The sequence below is a fragment of the Argentina anserina genome, chromosome 3 (genome assembly GCF_933775445.1).
Source record: "Argentina anserina chromosome 3, drPotAnse1.1, whole genome shotgun sequence".
Classification (NCBI taxonomy): domain Eukaryota; kingdom Viridiplantae; phylum Streptophyta; class Magnoliopsida; order Rosales; family Rosaceae; genus Argentina; species Argentina anserina.
The window spans coordinates 29,191,327-29,218,820 of record NC_065874.1 but is presented as its reverse complement, the minus strand read 5'-3'; the positions used below and the strand labels follow the sequence as shown (position 1 = coordinate 29,218,820).

The following is a 27,494-nucleotide window of genomic DNA, read 5'->3' as shown; positions in this document are numbered from 1 at the left end:
TTTGTTTGTTAAAAACTACTTTTGTCGTGCTCGATGCATTTCATTTAGATGTAACAAAAAAAGAAAAAGAAAAAGGAATTTCCCATAGTGCATAACTTGCTCAAGGGCTATAGAGCTTACACTACTATGAGCACCAATGTTTTTTTTTTTTCACTAGGATTGAAACGATGCAGGTGTTATTATTAAATGAGTCAAAATGCTAACGAAAATCAGAAAGTAACAATGGTATCAGTCCATCGAAATCGCTTTAAGAAGTCATCTTCAACATTGTTTTATGAATTGCAAGTGGAAACGAAAACACTACAGGTGATCAAATGGCAATCGATTCTCGGTGGTAGGGGGAAGGCGTTTTGACTCGGATTGGTGGTCTCAAGCCTATGTGGTCTTGATTCTGGGCTAGGCCTTCTTTATTATAGACAAAAAGCCTTATTATTGTCAGCCCAAAAAGAAACAGCAGGTATTCTCCGACTGGGTATCAAATTCTCTCAAGAAGTCAAGAGTTCACGTGAGGAGAGGAGAGGAGAGGTAATAGTATTTACAAAGAAATGAATCTCCCAGTCAGACAGACCCAAACCCAATCGCATCAGATCTACACACCCACCCTCCTCCAATTTTCTATTCCCTAATTAAATCCTACACGTTTAGTCCTCTTTGATTTTTCACCTTTTAAACCATATTTCCACTTCACTCCGATCACGCTCACGCTCACATTCTCTCTCCTCCTCTCTCTCTCTCTCCGCCCCAATCCAAAACCCTAACCAGCTCCGATCGTCTCCCCCGATTCCCCGGCGGTCAAATAGTCCGCGGAATTCCGTGAAGGTATTAGGTCGGGATAAAGAGGAAGCTATGAAAGAAGCAAAGGCCAACGGTCAGTACCAGCAGCACCAGAACGGCGGCGGTCACTTGTCTCCGTTCAAGTTCGCCAAGTTGTTCGATCCAGAAGCTTCCTGGGACAAGGTGCTCTCTCTCTCTCTCTCGCTATGCTTCTCTGTATCGGTTTTGATTCTCAGAGCTTGGATTCTCAATATTTATGGTAGTTTTTTTTAAGTTAATTGTATATATTTGGAAATGAGTTGAAACTGTTGGGAGTAGCTTAACAGCTGCCTCTAAATCTAAGCAGCCTAATTACTTGGTGTAACATTTTGAGTTTGTTTTGACCTAAATTTACGTAGCGTAGGATTTGATTTTTGATTTGAGTTTTTTGATTGGTGTAGGATCAATTGGGAGATGTGTTGCATTGGATTCGACAAGGGATGGCTCTTATGTGTGGGCTATTATGGGGTGCCGTGCCATTGGTTGGAGGCATTTGGTTTGTCCTGTAAGTTTATCACTATCTTCGACTGTTACATTTATGCTTAAGTGAATGGGATTTTCTTGTAAAGTAGGAGGATACTTGAGTTAGAGGGTAATCGAGGCTCTTAGAAAATTTGATGAGTAGGGTGTAGAGGATATGCAAAACCATTCTAAGGTTAAGTAAAAGATACTTGAAACTTGTAAGGTAATGATTTGAGTTTGGAAATCAGCGAGGAAAGTCTTTAGTGAAAATAGATGCAGGGGAAGATCAATTTGTGTTGGTTCAAGAGTTAAATCATTAATTATTTTGCTTGGAATAAATGATAGGAATCAATAAAATTTCGACTTTGTAGCTTGTTGGGGATGATAGCTGCGCATTTTAGGAAGATTAACAGTACCATGATGAGTCTTAAATCTCTAGGTGCTACTTTAAAGCTAAAAAAAACGATTCATTTATCATTCCGGTTGAATCAATATTGTTGTAGAGGTTTCGTAACTTACCATTCTCAAGAGTTACTCTTTTTGTCCTGTTAAATAGTCTTGTTTGTCTATTTATAGAGTTACTTTCTAAATTCAAGAGGGAATACTGGACAATTTCTAGGTCTTGCGTCTTGTGAGCTTTCTGAAGAAGGCACGTGAAGTCAGAGATGAGTCGTGGACTTGTGGCTGTTACTTTATTAAAACAAATACAGTCATACTAGCACAGCCAGTCAGTTGAACTAAAAGTTAGATGACAATCAATGGCATACTCTTCCCTTGAGGAGCAAATGTAGAAATGGCTCATTCATTAATCTGCTTTTTTCCAATGCTATGCCAAGTTCTTTTGTGATATTATGGTTATCTCTAATAGGTACAGCACCTATACTCAAAAGAGTTAAAAGGGGCTTTGGTGTTTACACTTTTCATTTAACTGTTTCCAACTTGATAGCATTCAGTACTCATCGGATCCAGTAACAACTTATGTTTGAGTCTAGACCAAGCTAAAAGAATTGATTCTTGCCCAATATGTTCAAAAATAGTGTTTCGTGATTTTGAATCTTCAGTCTTCACTAATGTAGCATATTTTTTTCACTTTCTTTGAACAATTTTTTTACTCTTATAGTTACTTTCGAATAATTTATTGACTTTATGAGGTGGGACTTTTGAATTACAGTTTTCTTGCGTTATCCACTGGCATTATATATGGCTACTATGCGATGATACTGAAGGTTGATGAAGAAGAATTTGGCGGTCATGGAGCACTCCTTCAAGAGGGACTTTTTGCATCCACAACTCTTTTTCTGGTAATATTTTATTATTTGTGGTCTTATCTCCTTGCCTGCTATCTCATCATCTAAGTACAGCGGCCCGTTTTTCGTTTTTGATGATCTTGTTCTGATTTATTCTCTTTATGTTTTTCAGCTTGCATGGGTTATAATATACAGCTTGGGACACTTCTGATTGGCCATCCATTCAATTTCGCTAGGATTTGGTTGCATGAAGAGAGCGATAGCCATGGATACAATGAGATAGTTTCTTATGAAGTCATTACTGTTTGCTCATTTCTTTATGATTAAGCAACATTACGAATATGAGCATGGACATGCTAGCATCCAACTATGGTGAATAGATGTTTCAGTCAATTTTCTTCATAAACATCCCCACATTGTAGCAATGTATGACCTGCAAAAAACTGATGAGAATCAAAATTGTTTTAGTAATCATTAATAAAATTGCCTGTAGTCAAATTCACATAGGCTTTAGCTGCACAGTTGCATCGCGCGGTGACGAGCAGGGTGTGTTCTGTTCTGGGGAAAAAGTGGATAACATATCTAAATTCCTTTGTTCCGTGGCAAGATTTATGAGCTTGGCTACCTGGTAATTGTGTGCAAGTGCAATGTAGTTATCATTGAGTGATCTTGGTTCGATATCTCGTTTAGGCTCTCACCTGACTGGGAGCTGCGTGCGATTGATTCCAATATTATATGGGAGGTTTATCAATCAGATGGATAAAAATCAACAGAACTTGGTAGAAAACGCATCAAACTTAAGTAGCTGAATCGTCTGACAATTCTAGGAGATGCATTTCCTCTGACACTAAGTCACAAATGTATGGAATGATCCTATTTCTGTTCTGATACATAAGAATTGATCCTACTCAGGTAAAGAAACTCATTACAATTGGACAAAGGGAGCTGGAAAATTTTTCCTACTGTACATAGGTTTTAGAATGCATCTCAATCCCTTCTTTGAAGTCGGCCTCGACTTTTTCTTGAAACAAGATAGATACGTCCATAAACCCATCTTCTACCTAGAGGTGAAAGGGATTTCTGCACAAAAATTAAACCCCTTGTGAAGCAAGCAATACAAGGAGGCAATATGATTTCATACGCGACTGAACATTTATTTTTACAGCCTAATAAATCAGATTCAGAGTGCTAGGTTCATTACAAAAAAAATAGAAGGAGGCAGGCAATATTACGAGCAATGCATCTTGTAACAGTTTCGACACAACATAAAAGTGCAACTCATAGGACAAACTCAATGGAAAAGGAGGAAAGATGAATATTTAGTAAATGAGAAAGTGAGTGCTTTCTATGAATTCATCAAGGTGTAGGGTTTAGACTCTCAATGAGGCTGTTGCCAAATTCAGCGCACATCTTAATGTGGTTTATAAAGTGTAGAATCTACTGATGGTATTACTTGTATTCCATTTCAATCTGAAGATTCCTTACAGTTTCCTCTCAAAGAATGCCTTGGCCTTTAAAATATGATGCACTTTGTATGCATGTCTATATTAAAATTCAAAGTTTATAATCATCAGGTAAATACTCGTATCTTCTCTGGACTGGTCATCTTTGTATATCTAGTTCTTCATAAAATAGAAATTTTAACACATGCGTTTTTGTTGTCGGAACCAAGAAGCAGCCAACTTACCTCAGCCGTGGTGCGGAATTCTAACAAGCATTCACACACATGACAATTCGCTCTATGTGGGGAGTTATTAGACTGATCTGATTTCACAAATGCAAACACCTGAAGAAAGTGTGTCAATCAGTGAAAATGATGAGTGAAAAAAAAGAGTAACAGCTTTTGGATGCTCTTATCAACAACATCTGTCATGATCAACTTACCTCCTCCCCACAATTGGGGCATGCTCCTTTGAGTGCCATCAAGTCGTTCCTCCATAGCCCTTCAAGTACTTTAACTGAGAGAAAAGGAGTTTACTTAAATCAACTACAAGAAGATTAGAACATGCTTAATTCCATAATGACTATTGAATTTCGTTTTCATGATTTGAAAAAGAAGAAGAAAAAAGATAGGATCATGGATGCAAAGTAACTTACCCGAAGCAGCTGCAATTGGGAAACCAATGACAGAACCGAATGTCATAAAGAGAACGCCATTCAGCATGGAAAGAGCAGCTGCTTGATTTGCATATGGAAGTCCCCGACTGACTACATCTTGATAGGCCAGGCCAACGGTGTATATTATGGGCATGAGACAAGACGCACTGCCAAATGCAAGAAAGAGTATCCATATGCTCGCTAATGCAAAAACCTGTGATACGTCTGCCTGCCCTACATCCATGTCACTCAATATTCAAGTAGAGACAGAAATCACAAATTAAAATCTTGGTGTATACCCTTACGTAACAAGACAATAATTTGCCATATCCCACAACACATGAGTTTGCAAACTACGTGGTGATTCTATCGGGAAAGACAACTACATGGTGACTAAAGCAGTTGGATAATATCCAAAAACAGGCATATGTCATACTCCAAAGAAAAAGCTCAAGTAAAACATTACAGACTTGAGCTACAAATAGCACTACTCATTACTCATTACAGACTTCAGCAACTCTTAGCACTACTCATATAACTACTAGCTAGTTGAGCAATATTCATGAAGTAAAATCAAAATCAATCACCTCAGCATCAGCATAAGCCGATTGTCGCCGGAGACTGCAACGAGGGTACTTCACCACGCATTTCGAACCGTACCATCTCAACTTCATCTGTTTCCCCAATCAAACAATATCAGTCTGCAAACCCCAAATTTGCTACATAACCAAAATAGTCACGCACACAGTCACATACCTCTACTCTATCAAACATGTCGTCGACTATCAAAGGGTCGCCGCTGTAGTACGCATCACGTGCCTGCCGCGTGCACCGGAAAACCACAATCATTGATTTAATTCACCGGAATTAATTTGCATCCATAAAAAAAAATTAAAAGTAAATATTCGTACTTGGCGGTAGAGGGCTTCGAGGGTTTCTTTGCTGGCGGTTTCGATGGGGCCGACGTAGATGCAGGAGGGGGCGGCGCCGAGGTCGTCGCGGGTGGTGGCGCCGGTGGAGAGTCGAGCGGAGGATGGGGCTCCGGTGCTGCGGAGGGTTCTGGAGGATTCGGGGACGGTGGACCCGATTAAGTGGGGAGCGAAGGAGGCGCCCGTGCCGGCCATGAGACTCTGAAAAGCTCAAGCTGAGTGGTTGGAGAGACAGAGAGGAGAGAGTTTGGGCCACGGAAATGGTTTTGGCGCGTAAATATCTCTGGGGTTGTGGGGTTGATTGGCTGAGGATGAGTCTCGCTTTTCTGGGCAGAGAATAGAATAAAAGAGAGAGAGAGAAGAGTACACATTTCCAGCTCTAGATTCGACGTCGTTTTCGAAAAGCAACAAAAAAGATGAGGAAATGCGTCTGCCGGGAGTCGAACCCGGGTCTATTGCTTGGAAGGCAATTATCCTAACCGTTGGACTACAGACGCTTGCTTGCTGAATTTCTTGTTGAAAGGTATTTGGACACAATTGTTTATAGTATGAGCAGCTTGATAGTACAGAGAAGTTTACTATGTGTTTCGTTTCATCATTGTAGACTTAGTGGGGGGTTTCTTACCGGTTTTTGCAGCTTGTACGTGATTAAGGATATAAATAAGCGTCATATGTAGTCGATAGGTTGAGGTTTAAAGAGTGTATGAGGGATATATTTGTAATGAAGAGAGCGAAAAGATTCTAATATAGAATTTATGTTGGTTGAATGTTCCAATTTTGAAAGCAATCAGTGTTTTGTACAAGAGCTAAAGTAGGAAAAAACACGTCTCTACTAAAGAAGGAAAGAAAGAAGAAAGCAAAATGTCCATGTTTGCATGAGAAAAAAACTAGCTAGCTAGCTAGAGCTGATCACCACTCTAAAACTAAAATTAGAAGGCTTCATGCTTTTACATGTTCTCTTCGTTTAGCCTTTTCATCCATTCCTTCAAAGTAGGGATCCCATTCATGTTCTTCCACTATCCCGAACAGATTGAATTTCCAACTCACCTTTTCTGCAAAATCAAAACTAGTAGTTTTCCCTTCCCTCATGTCCTTTCTAGTTGTGTCAACTCTCTTTAGAACCCCCTTAACAGATATATCAAATGCATCATCGTGAGTCTTCAGCTTGTAACTTGGATCAGCATACACAACACTAGGTATCAATCTGATGACCTCTTCCCTCATTTTTACGATTTCCTGTCCTGAAATTCTACTCAAGACACTCTCAATGCTCACTGTCTTGTTCTGTATGTCAAATGCTGAGATAAGCACAGAGTATTTGGTGTAGTCTTGTGGTAAGTGCCACACATATTGGACGTAGGCCGAACCGGGATGAAAGAATACAGGTATGCACCCAGCTAGAATAGAATCAAACATTGATCTTCTGGTTAAAGAATCACCAGGAGGCTGTAAGCAGAACACAGAACCTTGAAACATTTTCATCACGTAAACCGGCTTGTGGCACTTGCCTGGCCCAGTAGAGCACTCTAGCAACTTGCATTTTCTCCTTGCAGCTTTACACTGGTCGATGATGTCGTTTCGGATAGAGTTATGAAGATTAGGCCTCGGACCTCCTGCAAATGAGAACAAGACCCTCCTCCGCTGTCTTCTCATTTTGTTCTGCCAGTGAAACACTTCAGTGTCCATTGAAGGGTGGAAGTATGTAGGATATGGAATTGCAAAGTCATTACTACTCCAAGGGCTTGATTCAATTGTCAACATGGTCATATTCTTCGACTCTGGCAGAAGCATCAGCTTGTTCCCCCAATTTGAATCCTCATCAGTAAATCTCCGAAAATCCCAAGTGATTCTTCCAGCCACCATAAAGTGATCTCTGCCCCACATTCTCTTCCATTCTGGTTTTTCTCTCAACCACTTCACCAGCTCAAGTGAGCCGGAATCTCTAATTTTATAGCCGGAGCCCCAAAGATACCGCGACACGTCTAAGCCAGCATAGTAAGGCACAAATATTGCTGAAGCTTGAGAAGAGTCATTTGTCAAACAGTTGTACTGCTTCAACCTATTGTGGAATATGACCTCTAACAAGAACTGATTTGTAGCAAACCAACCAGTTTTGGAGAATACTCTCTCATTACTTGGAAAATGAGGGCCAAGACCCAAGTTTGATGACAACTCACACATATCAGTCCAATTGCTAAGTGAATTACAGTGCTCTATCAAATCCTGATTAAACTTGCTAGGGATTTTATGGACATATATGTACTTACCTTGGCACATATCGGATTCGGATTCAGACTCGAAGTCCGACTTAGTATCAGCATGAATCTCATCCTCCTTGATAGGTATTTTCATAATCCTATTCGCATCAAGCTGAGCTTCGTTACTCCCTGTAGAATTATCATCTGCTGCTCGACCTAATTCTTTCTTCGACTTTTCATGCTCTTCAGACTCATAAACATATTTGGTTCTCAGAGCCCCACTTTGGTCATTGAAAACAACTTTGCTTTCACCATTGGGTTCTCTAACAACAGAACTTGAGGCACCACCAACGGAATTGTCTTCAAAGATGTTGTGATTGAACAAGGTGATCATGACACCCTTGCTGACCATGTACTGGGAATAGTATGCACAAATCAATAAAAGCCATATAAGAAAAGAGGCTAAGACCACGAACCATGATTGACGGCATAATCCGGTTGTCACTAAAGGCCTTCCCATGTTGTCACGAAAGGCCCTTAATCTGAACTTTCTGCGATTCGTCGTTGTTTCGTTGTGTCTATCTTGGATCAATAAGAATCACCCTCATTGCAATATATGTGGCACAGAGGTAAAGCAAAGAATTGAAACCCTATGCGAGGAAAATGGAAGAGAAAATGACCAATACAAATACGAATCGTTGGTACTATGGAGGGAAGGCGATTACGATTTGATAATCTATGCTTGTGATTCAGAAAGAATAATGGATGTGCTGGAGGATATTAGAAGCAAGGAAATGCATGGGATTTGCATAGGGCTGTGCATGGGTTAATATCTGGGAAAAAGCATTGAAAGAGAGAAAGGGAAAAGAATGAGAGATGAAAGATGAAGCAAATTAGATTCGGAAGTCAAGACATTCTATTTTGTATCCGACTTTGGGAAACCACTCAATTTCAGTAGCTGTTATTTCTACGTTCAATGGACTTCCAAAGATCTGAAATATATTGATCTCAAATAGATTGACCTAGTAGCTAGAGTCGCATGAATATCCGTTTCGTTTCTTCAAACAAATAAAATAAAATTTATGTTTTTCTTTTCTTCTAATAATGCCAGAGTTATGATGACAAAATCGATTATACTGCATCATTAATTTTGATAGTCGGTTATATCTTGCTACTTTTTAGTTAAAAATCTCTATTATTAGAAATGGAAGCACTTCAGAACAAAGCTGAAATGCTAGATGGATTCACTGATGTTCTGTTCAGAAATATTTTGCAATTCGTACGAAAATGGTTTCTTTCATATGAGGAAAGCAAATGAGAAATCTGAGATTGAAGAAAGAAGTACAGACCACGTACAAGTGTCTCTGTATCCCAAACTTTAAACAAACACCAACCTCTTTTGACGTAGCCACTCTGTTATTTTCAATTTACGTTCGTATTTGTTAAGTTTAGCCTATTCATATGGTGATTATAAGGAAAGAAATAAGGAAGACTACAAGAAAGGGTGATTCTATTTGCACCTCTATATTTGCTAAACACACCTCCTTTGATTTTTGAACAATTTTATTTCCTAATATACTCCTCTAGAGTTGCAGTTGTTCTTCTCCTCCATATATTTCCCAATTTGTTCTTGGTCAATATATTTGTACCTCTCTTGCTTCATATTGAAATATGCAATTAATCATAGCAATTCAATAAAAACACTCCTATCTCCATGATAGATTTTGAAGTTCCATCACAAGTTCTCATTATTTGTTCTAGTATTATGAAATCAACCAATTCTTGGGTTGGAATTGGGGAGGAATTCACAGGTAGTGTAAGTATCATCATCGGGCTGAGAACCCTACTAGGAGGAGTGGGGTTGTTGAAATGTGAGGAGAATTGAAGAACTTGGGAGGTAGGTTCGGGTTGGACTGAGGAAAGCCAGAGAATACTGCCGTGGTCTTTGGTCCATTATCTCACTAAATCTCACATTTGCACCACATTTGTGGTGGCATATATGGACCAACCTCATGAGATTTGTGACCAGTTGAGCCACATTTGAGATATTAATTTATTAATAAATTTATCACATTACAATACAATTGTGGCGGATCTCCTCAAGTCCCCCACACTACCCACGAAACACCAAATCGTGTGGCTGAGAAAAGTGGCCTTTGTCAGCATTTTTTGTTGTGGCAATATGGGATTATATATGCAGTTGTGCTTGTGCACCAGGTAATATGCTACCGTACGTTTGATCGATACTATGCCATCGAAATGGGACGTATATTCCCTAACCTGCATGCATGAGACTTGAGAGAGTAAGCGTAGTAGTTTTCGAATGATATGATTAATCAAACTATTCGAACGTACTAAAACTTAGCAGTGCATAGAGAAATCGAGACGGCAATGTCGCGTCACGTACGTACGTAGTACATACACAGATGCACTACTACGTTCCACAGTAGATAAAGTCAAAAAACACTTAGTTTAACCAAAATTACGTACATATACAAGTCGAGAGTCCCCTTTCAGTTAATTTCCAATCTCCTTAAGCCTGCAGGGATTCGAAAGGACTATGTCTTCATCTGCATGGAATGATGGAAAAAAATTGGAAATAATGCAGATGATGATGAGCTGAACTGATGGCGAACTATCCAATTGCTTAATTTGTTTGTCCCTAAACTATGATTAGGTATAAAGAATAGATAGACGCATCAGAAACCTTGATAAGTGTCGAACGCTTGCAAAGTTTGCTTAATAGATTACACTGCTAGCTCATGGAATTTGACAAGTAATTGCGTGACGGTAAGGTTTTGGACCATCTCAATTTACGTTGAGACGGCCTTGGGTGTGATGTGTTTATGTTTGGACGTGGAGACCAGTTGGATAGTCAAAGATCAGTGTAGGTGGCGATTTTGGTTGACGTCGACAACAATCGGGTCAGAGGAGTGTGTAATGCTTGGTTGCGGTGGCGCAGAAAAAGCCGGCATTGGATTGGATTGGTGGTGGCCATGGCCCAAAGACTTTTATCCGGTGTGTTACTATTTTAATGGAGGAGCTAGATATAGCGCCTTAGAGATCGTGAGACGAGGGTACAACTCCTGCTCGGTCAAGGAGACAAGGACTTCAAAGCCGACGGGCTTTCTCTTTAGAGGAGACTTGTGGATTCTTGACTGGAGTTGATAGATCCAACTTTTTATGACAGGTCCTTGACTAGTGGGTATATATTAACCCAAGAGGTTTGGTCTAGGCCCAAATTTTCAATTTTATGATAGATCCAACTTCACATTATTTTTTGATAAAAAAAAACTTAAAACATTATTTCGAAGTTGTTCACTAGTTTAGTGAGTTAATAAGTGGTGGCTTGTTTTAACCAACAAAAAAATGTGGTGGCTTGCCGATAAGACCAGATCCAGTATGTCGAAACACATGGGGAATTATCTACTTTGACACAGTGGTGGATCTAGACTCCGTGTGTTAGGTAAGCAGAAAAATTAAAAGTTACTTAATGTAGGTTTCACCGGAAAGAAAATAGTTATGGATGACTAGCTAGAAGTGAATGTGGGAGACTAGGAATATAAATGAAAATTAGCAAGAAGGATAACAAATAACTGCATCCATTTAGAAAACCCAGCAGTTATTAGAAAACGCAAATATGTATTAAAAGAGGAGAGCACCGGCCGCTCAACACAGACATGCAAAATCCGATCAAATAGTTGTGGATTTTCCATCTTTCCCCACCTCATCTTCCCCAACTCAACAACAACAACTCAACTCAACAGTCACAGCAAGTCAGCAACGAAGCCACTCAAACCAAAGCCAAAGTCTATGCTGGGTTAGTTTGTACCCAGCAGAAAGGAAACTCATTCAGTCATAAACTCATAATCAAATATATTGCCCAGCACGGGCAGCATCCGTCCTCTTAGCTTTGCCTCTGCCTCGACACCATATAGGTTCCTTTTCTAAAACAAGTGAAGATCCCTTAGGCACAAGTTAATCATTTTTCTTTGTATCATAGTTGCATGGACAAAAATTGATTGAATTATCTTTCAACAAATAGAGTCGATATTTGATGAGAACCGCGCGCACCCGTTCAAAATCACTCTATTTCTAACAATGTGCATCAAGTGATCTAATTTACGACATGTACTCAAATAGAGTTATGTACTACATTAACAGATTTACGTACTAAATTTTAAAAAAAAGACTAATTTTATGCACGTTTATATAACTTTTAAACTATGGAAACTCCTTAAAGTGATGATCACTTAAAAAAAAAAGGTGTGTACGTGGATCTAAGGCTGAAATTTTGAGATGTCTTAACTATTAATTATTATTTTTGTAAGATAAAAAATCTTAGTTGTAGCTATAAGGCCATGTTTTAGTATTGGAATTATAGAAGTTGAGGGACATATAAAATGAAACGTCAAAATAAGGCTGTAATAGGAAGTTTTCTAGTGATATTTATAAGGCCTACCCTACCTTATATTTATGTTATTTGATTAATCTTCAAATCTATCAGTAACAAATAATTTTCACATAATTTTCTTGTGTAAGTATATTTTCATAAAAATGAATACATGTATTGAACAATCATAGAAAAATGGAGGTCTCCTTCAAGTTGAGGCCTAAGTTTTTTTGCCTTGATTGCCTTGGCCTTAGGCCGACCATGATCACGCCATTGATGTGATAGAAGACCGCAGTCGCGGCTCTAGTACCATATATTTGATAGAAAAATTAACAAAAGTACTAAACTATCAAATAAAGCATAATTTGAGATTTTGAGGTACCAAAGTTTTATCTTCTAAACACTAAGATACCAAATCATGTCCAGCCTCATGTAGCAAATGAAAATTTTACCCTACTGAACAATGGTGGCTATTTGTGGTTGTAGACACATGAAATTTAATGAAGTAAATTATCTTCATTAAATAATTAAATCGACCAAGGACCCGACAAAATTGCACACGTGGCTCAAAAGTCAACAAAGTTGGTGCAGATCCGAATAAAACTCGTGTCAGCACATAAACAGATGATCGTAATCGAGGTTACGTGATTCCGAATTGCATCGGAAAATTGAATGTCATTGACGATTCGAAATGAGAATCGGACATTTGATTAAATTAATAAATTTCTTAACGGTCATAATTAAGTCAATTATTTTCTGTTTAATTTAGTTATGAGAATAACTAATTTTAAATTAATCAGAAAATACATATTGATTTAATTAAACAATTAAAGAAATTTATTATTTTAGTGTCATTAAAATATTTTATAAAATAAAAAACCTTGACACTATAAATACACCCTTTCAACATGAAGAGAGGGGGGATTTTTAGACTTGGAGAAGAAGGAGAGAAATCACTTGAGCAAGAATCACTCTCGACAAATCCCGAAGTCTCTCAAGTCCACGAAGATCATCAAATCCATGAAGAATCCTCAAGTCACCAAATCGCTCGTTCTTCATCAAATCCAAATCCAACCTCAAGTCCACGAAGAATCATCAAGCGGCCAAATCGCTCGTTCTTCATCAAATCCAAATCCAACCTCAAGTCCACGAAGAATCATCAAGCGGCCAAATCGCTCGTTCTTCATCAAATCCAAATCCAACCTCAAGTCCACGAAGAATCATCAAGCGGTCAAATCGCTCGTTCTTCATCAAATCCAAATCCAATCCAAACTCAAGTCCACGAAGAATCATCAAGCGGCCAAATCGCTCGTTCTTCATCAAATCAAATCCAAATCAAACTCAAATCCTCAAGATCAAGTGCATGTCACCCTTGAGCCAAATCACATACGGAGATAGAATCAGAGGAGTTCACCAAAGATTGTAACCCCGCGCTTGATATTCAATAAATTACATTTATTTATACATGTGTCTGCATTCTTATTTGTTCTCAGATTCGTGTTCTACAGTGGTTTGTTACATTCTTGTATAAACTAAAAAAAATTCATAGCCACAAGATTGAAATGAGTCATCAGAGTCTAGACACCAACTCCTACGAGTGATGTCAAATAAGAATTTCCCGTCAAATACTGTTGCATGTCATACCTTCACGCACAATAGAATTTCCTGTCAAATATGAAATCTCCTTTTCTGGATAAGTTCAAAGTCTTGTTAAAAACAAGTCCTAAAAACAAAAAACAGACTCATTACACACTGAAAGTTACCAAAACGAAAGACACGGTGTAATAATTGACTACCAATTCCGTGCCAAAAACATTTCCGTACATTAACAGCAAATCATAAACAATAAATTTTTTGGTACCTTGAAATGACAATTGGCATAACTACAATGCTGGCCAGAGATGTAAAGAAACAACCTTCCCTTCCAGCTACTACAAATTTCAAACTCAACTCAAACCAAATCAAAAACGCCACACAAACTCACACCTTCGTGTTAATGCCCTGCAACTCTCCCACCAAACCAAGTTCCCACTTGTAAACATTAATCCAAATCCAGAAACATCTTCAATCCGACGCCAATTGTTTGTTGTGACTTGTGAGACTTACCAAACTCCCACCCATAAAACTATCATTTTTATTCAACAAAAGCAACCGACTCTAAAGTTTAAACTCACACACCCAACAATTATCCCAAGAAATCCCAATCCCACATTGACATTGCTTCCGCAACCCAAATGGGTTTTCTGGGTCCGAATCAAGATCACTGATTTCATACCATAACGTGAAGAAAACAAAGCCACATATTTGCAATGGAGAGACGGCAACACCAATCTGAGATAGAGATAAAGGTGGTGACTCCACGGTGGGGTGACAACATGGTACACCCGGCGGGGCCATCTCCGGTGCCGAGGACGTTCGGCGACTACAGGCCATTCAAGAGGTGGAGATCGTGGCTGGTGCCGTGTGTTCGAGTTGGGAAAACGGATCCTCCTCAGAGAACAATCAGCAAGCCACGGTGTCGAACCCTAGACGGTTCGACCCTTCGTTCTCTGTTGTTGCTGGCGTGCCAGTACCTTTGAGTTAGGTACAACTCTTGCTTTGTTTGATGATGATTGCGCTCCACGTACTGTCTTCTTCTCAAACGATTGCTCCGCAGTTGCTGATAAACCGTTGAAGTTCGAATGACCTATATACAACCGGAGTTGCTAGGTACCTTTCACTCCACCTCAAGTAGATGGCCGATCTTACTTTTGACCGCTTGGGGAAAAGCAGAGCTTATACTGTGTCGTTAATAGCAGGACTCTCTCGCGAATGAGATTTGTTGACTAGTGCAGACTTTGTGTTTGCTAGAAGCTAGGCTAGCGACTCGATGGACTTACTCTAGTTGCCGAGGTTAATCGGACTTGTTTGATACATGCAGCACGAGGCATACATCTGGGTAGCTCCGTTCCGATGGGAGACTTGGTTGCCGACGCGAGTCGGACTTTTGCTCCGTGAGGAGACTTGGTTTGCCGAAGTTAATCGGACTTTTCCTCCGCGAGGAGACTTTTGCTCCGTGAGGAGACTTGACTATGCGGTTGCGCGATAGTTTGTTTGACGTTGCGTGTGTTATTCTGCGCATTCGACCCCCTTATATAGAGAACACAACTTGTTCTTTCTTGCGAATCAAGTCTTGAGAACCTCCTAGTTGATTTAGATTCACCTTCTTTAATCAACTCAGATTCTATACAGCGATAGTCCCCTAAATCTATTCCAATACGACAAATAATCTTGCTCTGTGATATATTTTCCTCAAATGACCGGTCCACGAGCCTAAATAGTCTAGATAATACCGGAGTATTATTTTAGGCCCAAGCACCGTGCTTTGTGGTTGTCAACATTGTGGTTTTTGTGGTGACAATGTTTGTGAATAATTGTCCAAAGAGCTCTGACAAGTGCATTGCCAGGTTTCTGGGTCCCTTTTCGTTTCAGCCATTTAAGGAAAACCCACTTCTGGGTCCATCTTCATCCACGTAAAGTTTCACTCTCTCTTTTTCTTTTTGAAGCTTCTGTCTTGTTATATTGGTATTTCGGTTTGAAATGAAATGTGTGTTCTGTGGTTTGAATTGGGTTTGTGTTTTGCTTCTTGAAGAGTTTTTGGAGTTCTCAATTGTGTTGTGTTTCAGTTGTTGTTGAAACTAGTACTAATGAGATGTTGTGGAGTTGTGATGAGGAAGCTTGGATCGGTTGTTAGTAGCAATAGTCATCAACTGTTTGAAAGAGTTTGGAGATTATGTTAATAGGATTCATGGTCTACCTGGCTTATTGGCTTGCCTTAATATAATGTAAGAGACAAATTTGCAGCAATATTTTGACAAATTGGTGTCAATTGTTTTCCTTTTTAGTTGACATTTCTTTGCCCTACATAAAAAAAAAAAGATTATGGTTAAATGAAACTGTTGAATCTTAACGTCTCTGATACGTGACTAACAGGTCATAAGAGTTGAAAGATTATTGTTATTGCTTAATGATTCATACACAGGTTCTACTTGATTATATAGACTAATTCTACCACTATTCTATCACTAATTACTCCGTGATTCCCGGCTGAATTCACGCCGACACTCCCCCTTAAGTTGGTGCATACATATCAACCATGCCTAACTTGCTCAGTGAATCATAAAAGGCCTTTTAGACACTCTTTTTATGAGCATATCGGCAAGTTTCTCTTCTGTAGAAACAAAAGGAAAACTGATGATCTTCGCGTCTAGCTTCTCTTTTATAAAGTGACGATCAACCTCCACATGTTTTGTACGATCATGTTGCACATGATTATGGGAAATATCAATGGCTGCTTTGTTGTCACAGTACAACTGCATAACACATTTAGGCTTAATATCCAAATCTTGTAGCAAACTTCTAAGCCATAACAATTCGCACACTCCCTGAGCCATACCTTTGTATTCTGCTTCAGCACTAGATCGTGCTATCACATTTTGTTTCTTACTCTTCCATGTAACAAGATTACCCTCAACAAAGGTAAAGTACCCTGATGTGGATCTCCGATATATAATATTTCCAGCTCAGTCTGCATCTGTGAAGCCATAAATTTTGAGGATATTATTGTGATTAGAGAACATTACTCCTCTCCCCGGAGCTGATTTTAAGTACCTCAAAATCCTTGCAACAGCATCCATGTGGTCCTCACTGGGATTATACATGAACTGACTCACTACACTCACTGCATACGCAACATCTGGTCTGGTATGTGATAGATAAATTAGGCGTCCAACTATCCTCTGATAACGAGTTTTTTTAGTAGGGACTTGATCTGGGTACTCTGCTAACCGATGGTTCTGCTCAATAGGAGTATCAATGGGAGTGCAGTCCAACATACATGTCTCTGTTAGAAGATCAAGAATGTACTTCCTCTGACAAAGATAGATACATTTATTTCCCCGGGCTACTTCAATGCCTAAGAAGTACTTGAGTGTACCTAGATCCTTCATCTCAAACTCTTTGGCAAGCTGTTTCTGTAATCTATTTACTTCAACAGTATCATTCACAGTAACTACCATATCATCAACATATATAATTAAGGCTGTTACCTTCTCTTGTTGATGTTTGAGAAATATCGTGTGGTCTGAATTACTCTGTCTGTAGCCAATTTTCCTCATGAATTGTGAGAATCTTCCAAACCAAGCACGAGGTGACTGTTTAAGACCATACAAAGACTTTCTCAATCTGCATACAGAGGTAGTTGGAGAAGCGGTCACATATAGGGGTGGACACGGGTCCATTCGGTTCGGTTTTGGACAAAACCCATAACCCAACCCAAATTTTAAATTCGGTTCGGTTCGGTTCGGTTTTTCTATTTTAGAGACTGTAACCCACAACCCAACCCAACCCGTACGGTTCGGTTCGGTTCGGTTTTTTTTCGGTTTTACCCGTATGTAAAATACGTAATATTATATATATATATTAATTCATCTAATTCAGACCTCATTTGACCGTCAGAATTTTCGGTAAATTGAAAACCACTATTATGCCCTAAGGGAGGATCCATTACAAAGATGCGAACGCCGAAAGCCGTTTGCATATTTGAAGTCAACTAATTTTGTTACCTATCGTGCGCGGTCGCACTGAAGAAATCTATTTGGCAAAACCCCGGTCAATGAGGTTTTATTATGTGAAAACACCTCTTTTTTGGTTGACCGTAAGTCCGAACGGTCAAATCATGTCCAAAACGGACGAAATTTTTACGGGGTCCCTAAATATATATACCGATCACATCTGCTGGTGTCGATCGACCATATTTCGAATTAGAGTTGACGATCACCTAAGTGTCAACTAATGCATCATAACCTTTATATTAGGTTTAAAATAAAACTATCGCATTATGAAACGACTATATGAAGAAAACTTCTAGGGGTCGATCGACACCAGCTGATGTGATCGGTATATATATTTAGTGACCCTATACAAATTTCATCCAATTCAGACCTCATTTAACCGTTGGAATTTTCGGTAAATTGAAAACACCACTATTATGCCCTAAGGGAGGATTCATTACAAAGATGCGAACTCCGTAAGCCATTTACATATCTGAAGTCACCTAATTTTTGTTACATATCGTGTGTGGTCGCACTGAAGAAATCTATTTGGCAAAACCCCAGTCAATGAGGTTTTATTATGTGAAAACGCCTCTTTTTTGGTTGACCGTAGGTATGAACGATCAAACCATGTCCAAAATGGACGAAATTTTTACGGGGTCCCTAAATATATATACCGATCACATCTGCTGGTGTCGATCGACCATATTTCGAATTAGAGTTGACGATCACCTAAGTGTGAACTAATGTATCATAACCTTTATATTAGGTTTAAAATAAAACTATCGCATTATGAAGCGACTATATGAAGAAAACTTCTAGGGATCAATCGACACCAGCTGATGTGATCGGTATATATATTTAGTGACCCTATAAAAATTTCATCAAGTTCAGACCTCATTTGACCGTCGGAATTTTCGGTAAATCGAAAACACCACTATTATGCCCTAAGGGATGACCTATTACAAAAATGCGAACGCCGAAAGCCGTTTGCATATTTGAAGTCAACTAATTTTTGTTACCTATCGTGCGCGGTCGCACTGAAGAAATCTATTTGGCAAAACCCCGGTCAATGAGGTTTTATTATGTGAAAACGCCTCTTTTTTGGTTGACCGTAAGCCCGAACGGTCAAACCATGTCCAAAACGGACGAAATTTTTACGGGGTCCCTAAATATATATACCGATCATATCTGCTGGTGTCGATCGACCATATTTCGAATTAGAGTTGATGATCACCTAAGTGTCAACTAATGTATCATAACCTTTATATTAGGTTTAAAATAAAACTATCGCATTATGAAGCGACTATATGAAGAAAATTTATAGGGATCGATCGACACCAGCTGATGTGATCGGTATATATATTTAGTGACCCTATAAAAATATCATCCAATTCAGACCTCATTTGACCGTCGGAATTTTCTGTAAATCGAAAACACCACTATTATGCCCTAAGGGAGGACCTATTACAAATATGCGAACGCCGAAAGTTGTTTGCATATATGAAATCACCTAATTTTTATTACCTATCGTGCGTGGTCGCACAAAAGAAATCTATTTGGCAAAACCCCGGTCAATGGGGTTTCAATATGTCAAAACGCCTCTTTTTTAGTTAACCGTAGGTACGAATGGTCAAACCATGTCCAAAATGGATGAAATTTTTACGTGGTCCCTAGATATATATAACGATCACATCTGATGGTGTCGATCGACCATATTTCGAATTAGAGTTGGCGATTGCCTAAGTGTCAACTAATATATCATAACCTTTATATTAAGTTTAAAATAAAACTATCACATTATGAAGCGACTATATGAAGGAAGCAAGACGGCTAAATAATACGCCTCTTATACATTAGGTCAATTAAGTTAGAAATTATGTGAGGCTATGAGGCCGACTACACTATTTTTTATTTAAAAAATAATAATAATGTAAAATTATAAATATGACAAAATGATGTCGTTTTGTAACGTTGACCATTGACTTCGGGTTTTTCGGGTCGGTTCGGTTTCTAAGGGACTGAACCCAAAACCCAACCCAAACAGATTCGGTTCGGTTCGGTTTTTTTATTTTCGGTTCGGTTTTATTCGGGTTTCGGTTTTTTCGGGTTCGGTTTGGGTTCGGGTCCGGTTTTTTTCGGTTTTCGGGTCAGTTTGTCCACCCCTAGTCACATATCCAGGCGGAAGATCCATGTATACTTCCTCTGTTAGTTTTCCATGAAGGAATGCATTTTTAACATCAAACTGCCTAAGTGGTCAGTTCAAGTTAGCAGCGACAGAGAGCAATACCCGGATAGTGTTTATTTTTGCAACAGGTGCAAATGTCTCATCATAGTCTATGCCATATGTTTGGGTGAACCCCTTTGCTACTAGTCGTGCTTTATACCGGCTTACTGACCCATATGGATTATGTTTCACTGTAAACACCCAACGACATCCTACAATCTTCTTGCCATATGGTGGAGGTACAAGCTCCCAAGTATTGTTCTTTTATAATGCTTCTATCTCTTCCTCCATTGCTTTCCTCATTTTTGATCTCCCAATGCATCCTGCACTTTGTTAGGTACTGATACAGTAGATATTTGATTCACAAATGACTCATATGACTTAGATAATCTTTTGGTAGATATAAAATTTGCCACATGATACTTGGCTTTAGTCTGAAGGGTAGGTTCATATTGTTATGTTGGTTGCCCCAGAGTAGACCTATTTGGAAAAAGATATTGTCTATTATGACTAACCTCAGATGAGTGATCTTCTGTACCAGAAGAGCATTGTTCAGGGGTATAAACAGCTGTACGGGAGACATGAGGGGCAGTTGTGTTATCATCTTCTAGTGCCTGAATCTCTCGAGTGACGACCTCCGGTGGTGCCTGTGTAGCTGTCACATTAGTAATCTCAACAGAACCTGTTACCATATCGATTGGCTTACTTGTCTCCCCCTCTCCATGATACAGCTCTTCAAAATATGAATTCTCCCCCTGAAGAGCAGTATCATAAGAGGTAAAATAACTCATGTCCTCAAAAAAGGTAACATCCATAGTGACATAGTACTTCCGGGTATGGGGATGATAGCACCAGTAACCTTTCTGATGTCCGCCGTACCCAACAAACACACATTTAACTGCCCGAACATCCAACTTAGAACGCTGATGTTGTGGAAGATGAACAAAAGGAACACAACCGAAAACACGGGCAGGAAGATTATCAAAAGAGGGTAATGAGACATGAGATGCAAGAACCTCATAGGGAACTTTCTCCTGAAGGACACGAGATGGAAGACGATTAATGAGGTGGGCGGAAGTAATGACAGTATCACCCCAAAAGTATTTAGGCATGTGGGCACTAAAAAGAATATACCGAGCCATATCAAGTAAATGATGATTTTTTCTTTCAGAAACCCTATTTTGCTCAGGTGTGTAAGGACACGTTGTTTGATGAAAAATTCCGTGTGTGTTAAAGAACTCCTGAAAGACATGATTCACACATTCCCCCCCCATTATCAGAACAAAGAACTCAAATGGTGACATTATATTGTGTTTGGACAGAGGTATGGAAAGCACGAAAAGCGGGAAAAACCTCATCTTTATTTTTAAGACGAACAATCCATGAAAGACGTGTGCAATTATCAATAAATGACACAAAATATCGCATTCCTGACACAGTAGACTCTTTAAAGGGTCCCCAAATATCAGAATTAATTAATTCAAAAGGAAGAAATTTTTAGGAGAAGTACTAGGGGAATAAATAGATCGATGACTCTTGCCCAAAACACATGTCTCACAACATAAAGAAGACTCATCCACACTAATAAACAAAGTATGCATGGATTTTTTCATAACACTAAAAGAGGGATGCCCTAAGCGACGATGCCATAACCAAACTTCATTTAGCTTGTCAGAAATGGAGAGTAAAGCGGTCTGAGACTGTCCCCCTGGTTTTTCCCCTGCGTATGTCAGATCCAGATGAAACAACCGGCCCCTCAGATACCCCCGACCAATTACCCGTCCGGTGAGAAGATCCTGAAAGAGCACATACATAGGAAAAAATGTCACATAGCACTGAGCGTCAACGTTCAATTGGGGAACATATATCAAATGATGAGATAAAGCAGGTACATAGAGTACATTATAAAGCTCTATGGTGGGAGTAATAGGAACAGACACTGTCCCTAACACGAGGAATGCCTCACCATTAGCATTAGTAACATACGGTACGGGTGGAGGGGACAATATAGTAAAATAAGATTTGTCATAAGTCATATGATCAGATGCACTAGAATCAATAATTCATGTATCAAAACCAACAAAGTTAGAAATATTTAAAACCATACCAATTTGACCACGACCAACGATGGAGGATGTAGGTGATCCTCCAGCAGTATGATGATCATGCCCAACTACACCATAGATATCTGGTTCTGGAACTAATTGAAGAGCTGCTTTAGTCTGAGGACGATAATTAGGCCTTTTAGGCCTAAGGTGTGGATACAATTTCCAACAGGTTGCACGAGCATGATTAGTATCATGCAAATAAGAGCAAGGAGGACGGGGCTGATTCCCGAAGCCTGGTGCTGGTCCTTGTCGATGAAGGGGAGCAGAAGTTGCTTGCGGAAGCGGTGGTGCCGGAGATCGAGCATGAACAGTGAGACTGGAAACGATAGCCGGTGCCTGAAGAATACTCTCCTGCTGAGATTCATCCTTTCAGATATAGGTGAAAGCGGTGAGTAGGCTAGGTGGTTCGGTCATTCGGAGCAATTGACCTTTCGCGCTGGTATGCTTTGCATCAAGACCTTTCAGGAAATGGTGAACTCGTTTAAGCTCCTTCTCCTTTTGGTACCAAACAATATCCTCTTGATTTTTGATCATGCAAGGACGTTTCACATCAATCTCAGCCCAAATATTCTTTAGTTTGGTGAAATAGTGCGTCACCGGTTGCCCATCCTGGTCTATTGCCAAAGTTGTGCACATTAACTCATGAACTTGTATGAAATCAGAGTCATTAGTATATAAGCCGGCCAGTGTCTCCCATATTGCCTGCGCAGTAGCACATGCTTCTACCAGATCAACTATCTCATCATTCATAGCTTTCCACAAGACGGACATGACAAGACCATCATCATCGTCTCATTTAGTGTAGGCAACAATATCCTCAGGACTAGGAGCCTTAGTGACGCCGGTGACATGTCTCATCTTATGCATGCCTCGAAGATGATCAGCCATAAGTCGTTTCCATTTACGGAAATTGGTTCCGTTGAGCTTGGCGCCCCCAAATGAACCACTGTCAGAACCTTTGACAGATACTTCGAAGGTCGGTACATTAGGGAGCTGAGAACCCTCCGTTTCGCGTCCGGAACCCATTGAAAAAGAAACAATGTAAAAATCAGTGATTAGACAGCAAAAAACCACAAAAAATGGAGAATAATCTGTCGTCGGTGCACTTGTACTGTCGGTGAGTGTGCACTGACAGCAAAAAGGGTTGCTGATTATTACTGGGCCGGGTTGGGTCGAGTGGACCGGGTCGGATTGAGTGGACCGGGTCGGATTGAGTGGGCCGGGTCGGATCAAGCGGGCCGGGTCGGTCCGCACCATTTATGGGCTGGGCTGGGTTGAGTTTGGGCCGGGCCGGGGTGAAAAGAGACCGAGTCGGATCGAGTGGCCGATTTTAGGGTCCGATTTGCGCTTATTGCTGGCGAGCGGAGAGGAGAGCGGCGACTGAGGAGTGGCGAGCGACGTCGGGGCGGGGAGACAGCAACGGCGACTGAGGAGCGGCGAGCGACGTCGGGGCGGGGAGACAACAACAACGGCGGAAAGAGGACGACGTCGGGTCGAGCTACGTCGGAGAGCAGCAGAGGAGTTCGGCGACGTCGGGCTTGGCACAGGTGAACGGCGACGTCGGGAAGTGCCGGAAGGCAGCGGTGAGGGAGCGCCGGAGGGGAGGAGGCAGCGGTGAGGGAGCGCCGGAGGGGAGGAGGCAGCGGTGTAACCGACCGGAATAAAAATGGGAAAAATACCCAGAAAAAAGAGCACGGAGGCTCTGATACCAAGTTGAAAGATTATTGCTATTGCTTAATGATTCATACACAAGTGCTACTTGATTATATAGGCTAATTCTACCACTATTCTGCCACTAATTACTCCGTGATTCCCGGCCGAATTCACGCCGACAATAAGTGATTTAATGTCTTCATTGCAATATGCCTCACCCCTAGCTAAAATTAGGGCTTTAAGGGATGCAAATGGAGCTTACTTTATCTTCTGTTTTGAAAATAAGAGCTAAGAATATGAGTTATATGAGTGTCCTTCTTATTTCTTAATCTCTTATGTAAGATCTAAGGACGGGCTGGCACTCCTGCAAAATTTTATGACTGATTTGCAGTAAGCTGTTTAATGTCATCATTGTAATATCACTAATATGCCTCATCACAAGTCTACAACTGCTAAAGTTAGCTGGTCTTAGTTGTAATCAAGAGAGAACGGTATATATCTGACTTCTTTGTATGTGCTTTCATTCTTCAGATTAGACAAGATGGGTGCTCTAGAAGTGCAGAAAATGATCCACGGACGTCACCAGGCATGGCGGTTGCTCTCTTGTTTGTGGCTACATGCTGGACTTTTCCATGTACTGACCAATATGCTGAGTCTTGTATTTATTGGAATTCGACTTGAACAGGAATTTGGGTTTGGTATGCATCTGATTCTATATCCCGGCTTGTGGTGTAATGTATTTGTAATGAAAGACAAAGCAGAAAACAGTTATTGTATAACAAAAGTACAAATAATTCTTGGTGACTTGGCCTGAGACTAATAGCAATTCTAGGGAATAAAAATTAAATTGCAATCCTAAAGCAGTAATCATATATAGTGGATCACATAATAATCTGCATAACTATGTTGGTAAGTTTTCATACAACATATGCTCCAGGGCCCATAAAAGAAGAGAAGTGATACACTTAATTGGAGAGACCTTTTTATGCTTGTGGCTTTTCAGACTATTAGAAGTTTACTTGAGACACAGTAATTCTGCCAAACGAGAGTGCCTGAAATATGACCAGTGTGTTGCTTATCTTCTTCCTGTAAACAAATTACCTAATAATTTGAAATGTTCCATTATGCAGTTTATATGAAGCAGTCATATTAAGAAAAATACTGATTGATAAGTATGCAACATTATGTAAAACTGTTTGAAAACCTAATGGTTTCTGATTTGCTCTTCTACAGTGAGAATTGGGTTGGTTTATGTCATCTCTGGTTTCGGCGGGAGTTTGCTTTCAGCTCTTTTTATCAACAATGGTATTTCTGTTGGTGCTTCTGGTGCACTTTTTGGTTTACTGGGAAGCATGCTTTCAGAGCTTATATCAAACTGGACAATATACGCAAACAAGGTAATTAAAGTTTCTACAAGCTAGAAATTCAGCTCTTTAATATGTACCATCTTCTCACGTTACAGTTTCTGCCTTTTATGTGCAGTTAGCGGCATTGCTTACTCTCATTTTCATCATTGCAATAAATTTAGCAGTGGGTGTTCTTCCACATGTGGACAACTTTGCTCATATTGGAGGATTTGTTTCTGGATTTCTCCTTGGATTTGTGTTTCTGATTCGGCCCCAATTTAAATGGGTTAACCAAAGGAATACTCCTCCTGGATATTTTGCAACTCCAGTTAGATCTAAATATAAGACTTATCAGTATGTATTGTGGGTGATCTCCATGATACTACTGATTGTTGGGTAAGCATCTGAATCCCTGGAAATTAAGTGTTCGACTTTCTGAACCATAACTACTTTCATGACAATTTTACGGCATATTAATGAGTGCATAATTATGATCAATTCAGAGAACTTGATATTATATGCATATAACAGATATAATAATCTCCGTCTTAAACCAATACATAACCTTGATAGCTGTCTGTTTCTTTATGTCTAATACTAATTGATCACCTTGACAATAGTACTAAGTACTATCTAAGGGGTTAATAGCACTTTAATTATTTCCTTTCTTTATTGGAAATGAAACTTTATTTTCATCTTTGGTGCCTAAATTCAGTTGACATGAGAATTTTCTGACAATGATCGTCTGATTTTGAAAGGTTTACTCTTGGTCTGATTTATCTACTAAGAGGAGTCAATCTCAATGAGTACTGTTCCTGGTGTCATTATCTGAGCTGCGTCCCAACCTCCAAATGGAAGTGCCAGCCTCGCCAAATTTAGTGTCTGGTAATTGCTGCTCTACTTCTTTTCTTCTGATGTATAAATTTATCATTACCTTCAGACCAAAAAAAAATTTTATCATTACTTGAAAAACACAAGTACTCGCTTAAAAAAGGATGTTCCATTAGAATACAAATTAGAGAAAATTCTCTAATCAGATGAAACCTGTTTTAGTTTTATTAAAACGTTAACCTACTGTTTCCAAAATTTAAGAATTTGGATTAAAAAAGTTCTCAGTTCTTGTGTCTGTTCTACTAAAGTTCTGAGATATGAAAGGCCTATCTGGGCAATCTGAGCTCCTCAACTCAACTCTCCTGATGCCAATGCCTCATCGTCCTTATTATTTTGAATCTTCTACTCCTTCTAGCCTTATTGTTCTCAGATTTTTTTTTTTGAAAACATTGTTCCCAGATTTAAGTTTCTTAGGATTTATGTAATCTAGGTGACCGACTTACTGTAGAATTAATATTGTACTGATACATGGTTCTGTATTTGAATGTGTTCACCAATCTTGCAGACGAACCAGCTCGGAAATCAACTGAATATGACTTGCTCAAGCAATGGGAAAACCGGCACTTATTCGTTGGCAGATAACAGCCCTTTTCAGATTCAGCAGCTGTGTACGGATCTGTGCACTTGACATTCATACACATACTTATAGATGTAAGAGATGATAGAATTAATGCTAACTGATGTGGTTCAATCTTTTATACCTGTAGAGAATAATCTTGTAATCACCAAGCAATGGTTTTTCATTGGTAATATATTCTTTGCATTACCAAAAAAAACGTCTCAAATTCTCAGTTCTCCATGAGGCCAGCCCATTTAGCAAATGATATTATTGTGAACGATGTGGGCTGCTGTAGCCATTTCGATTTTTCCTCTGGAGTCCCAATGTTATTGTTAGTTGCATAATTCTAGGGCCAATTTTAGAGCCCATTATTTATTGTAATTTTCAAAAAGGATTTGCTGTTATAAATTAGTGTTCTGTGTATCCTAAACCATGAACACTGGAGCGGAATAGTATTATCACGTTGCTCGGCGTAGTGATAAAGTGTTGCATTCTGAACAACAAGAATTGTCTAAGGGCGAGTTTGGACCCGAGATGAGTTTTTTATAATCAGTTTCAGCTGTAGCTGATTATTCAATCAGTTAAGCTGATCTGTGAGAATAATTAGTTGTGATTACTTGAAGTGTTTAGTGAATATTGATATAAAAGTGTGATAAGTTTAGAAAAGTGTGGTAGTAAGGTAATAGACATAAAATAATCACTCCTAGAATTAAGAAGTTCCAATTTGTAGCTTTTAGAATTTGTCTCGGTGTGTGTGTGAAATTCTCATATAATCACCTACAATTTCTATTTGTCAAACACCTCAATCATATTATTTGAGAATTTAAGCTCATAATCTGGCAAACACTCGGGGCCAAACTCGCCCTAAGTCAATAGAGATGAAATGTTGCTTAAAGTCCTAAACTATAACCACTAGCAGATCCAGCCCAGGGATTGTCCTGACTGGAGCCCATGCTACAATCTTCACCCCAAATTTTCAA

General features: G+C 39.5%; 4 protein-coding genes and 1 non-coding gene across 5 annotated transcripts; 2 read left to right on the top strand and 3 right to left on the bottom strand.

Moving 5' to 3' along the window:
- Positions 1 to 685: 685 nt before the first annotated feature.
- LOC126786249 (uncharacterized) lies at positions 686 to 3,041 on the top strand. The gene is made up of 4 exons (XM_050512015.1): positions 686 to 957; positions 1,215 to 1,318; positions 2,447 to 2,576; positions 2,695 to 3,041. The coding sequence occupies exons 1-4, from the start codon at positions 847 to 849 to the stop codon at positions 2,731 to 2,733; spliced, it is 384 nt and encodes a 127-aa protein (XP_050367972.1). The 5' UTR covers positions 686 to 846; the 3' UTR covers positions 2,734 to 3,041.
- A 238-nt stretch (positions 3,042 to 3,279) lies between these two features.
- On the bottom strand, positions 3,280 to 5,844 carry LOC126788298 (PGR5-like protein 1B, chloroplastic). The gene is made up of 7 exons (XM_050514276.1): positions 5,531 to 5,844; positions 5,376 to 5,438; positions 5,207 to 5,293; positions 4,620 to 4,848; positions 4,407 to 4,480; positions 4,210 to 4,308; positions 3,280 to 3,602 (listed from the first exon to the last, which is right to left on the bottom strand). Exons 1-7 carry the CDS (start codon positions 5,741 to 5,743, stop codon positions 3,510 to 3,512), a joined length of 858 nt encoding a protein of 285 aa, XP_050370233.1. The 5' UTR covers positions 5,744 to 5,844; the 3' UTR covers positions 3,280 to 3,509.
- A 129-nt stretch (positions 5,845 to 5,973) lies between these two features.
- TRNAG-UCC (transfer RNA glycine (anticodon UCC)) lies at positions 5,974 to 6,045 on the bottom strand. The gene has a single exon. It is a non-coding gene; the product is annotated as a tRNA-Gly (tRNA).
- A 442-nt stretch (positions 6,046 to 6,487) lies between these two features.
- LOC126787432 (probable xyloglucan galactosyltransferase GT11) lies at positions 6,488 to 8,266 on the bottom strand. The gene has a single exon (XM_050513319.1). It carries the CDS (start codon positions 8,264 to 8,266, stop codon positions 6,488 to 6,490), a length of 1,779 nt encoding a protein of 592 aa, XP_050369276.1.
- Positions 8,267 to 14,373: 6,107 nt separating this feature from the next.
- Positions 14,374 to 26,707, top strand: LOC126788307 (RHOMBOID-like protein 1). The gene is given in 7 exon segments (XM_050514287.1): positions 14,374 to 14,602; positions 15,477 to 15,651; positions 24,250 to 24,416; positions 24,952 to 25,115; positions 25,201 to 25,460; positions 25,823 to 25,949; positions 26,461 to 26,707. Coding segments are annotated over 7 exon segments (1,245 nt in total). The 3' UTR covers positions 26,584 to 26,707.
- Positions 26,708 to 27,494: the final 787 nt, after the last annotated feature.

Bases quoted from the DNA above. Each gene is read 5' to 3' on its own strand.
- LOC126786249 (XM_050512015.1), top strand. From the start codon at position 847: ATGAAAGAAGCAAAGGCCAACGGTCAGTACCAGCAGCACCAGAACGGC. The intron at 958-1,214 runs GTGCTCTCTCTC...TGATTGGTGTAG, and splicing joins CAGAAGCTTCCTGGGACAAG to GATCAATTGGGAGATGTGTT. The intron at 2,577-2,694 runs GTAATATTTTAT...TATGTTTTTCAG, and splicing joins CATCCACAACTCTTTTTCTG to CTTGCATGGGTTATAATATA.
- LOC126788298 (XM_050514276.1), bottom strand. From the start codon at position 5,743: ATGGCCGGCACGGGCGCCTCCTTCGCTCCCCACTTAATCGGGTCCACC. The intron at 5,439-5,530 runs GTACGAATATTT...TGCACGCGGCAG, and splicing joins TCGAAGCCCTCTACCGCCAA to GCACGTGATGCGTACTACAG. The intron at 4,309-4,406 runs GTAAGTTGATCA...CACTTTCTTCAG, and splicing joins GCCCCAATTGTGGGGAGGAG to GTGTTTGCATTTGTGAAATC.
- LOC126787432 (XM_050513319.1), bottom strand. From the start codon at position 8,266: ATGGGAAGGCCTTTAGTGACAACCGGATTATGCCGTCAATCATGGTTC.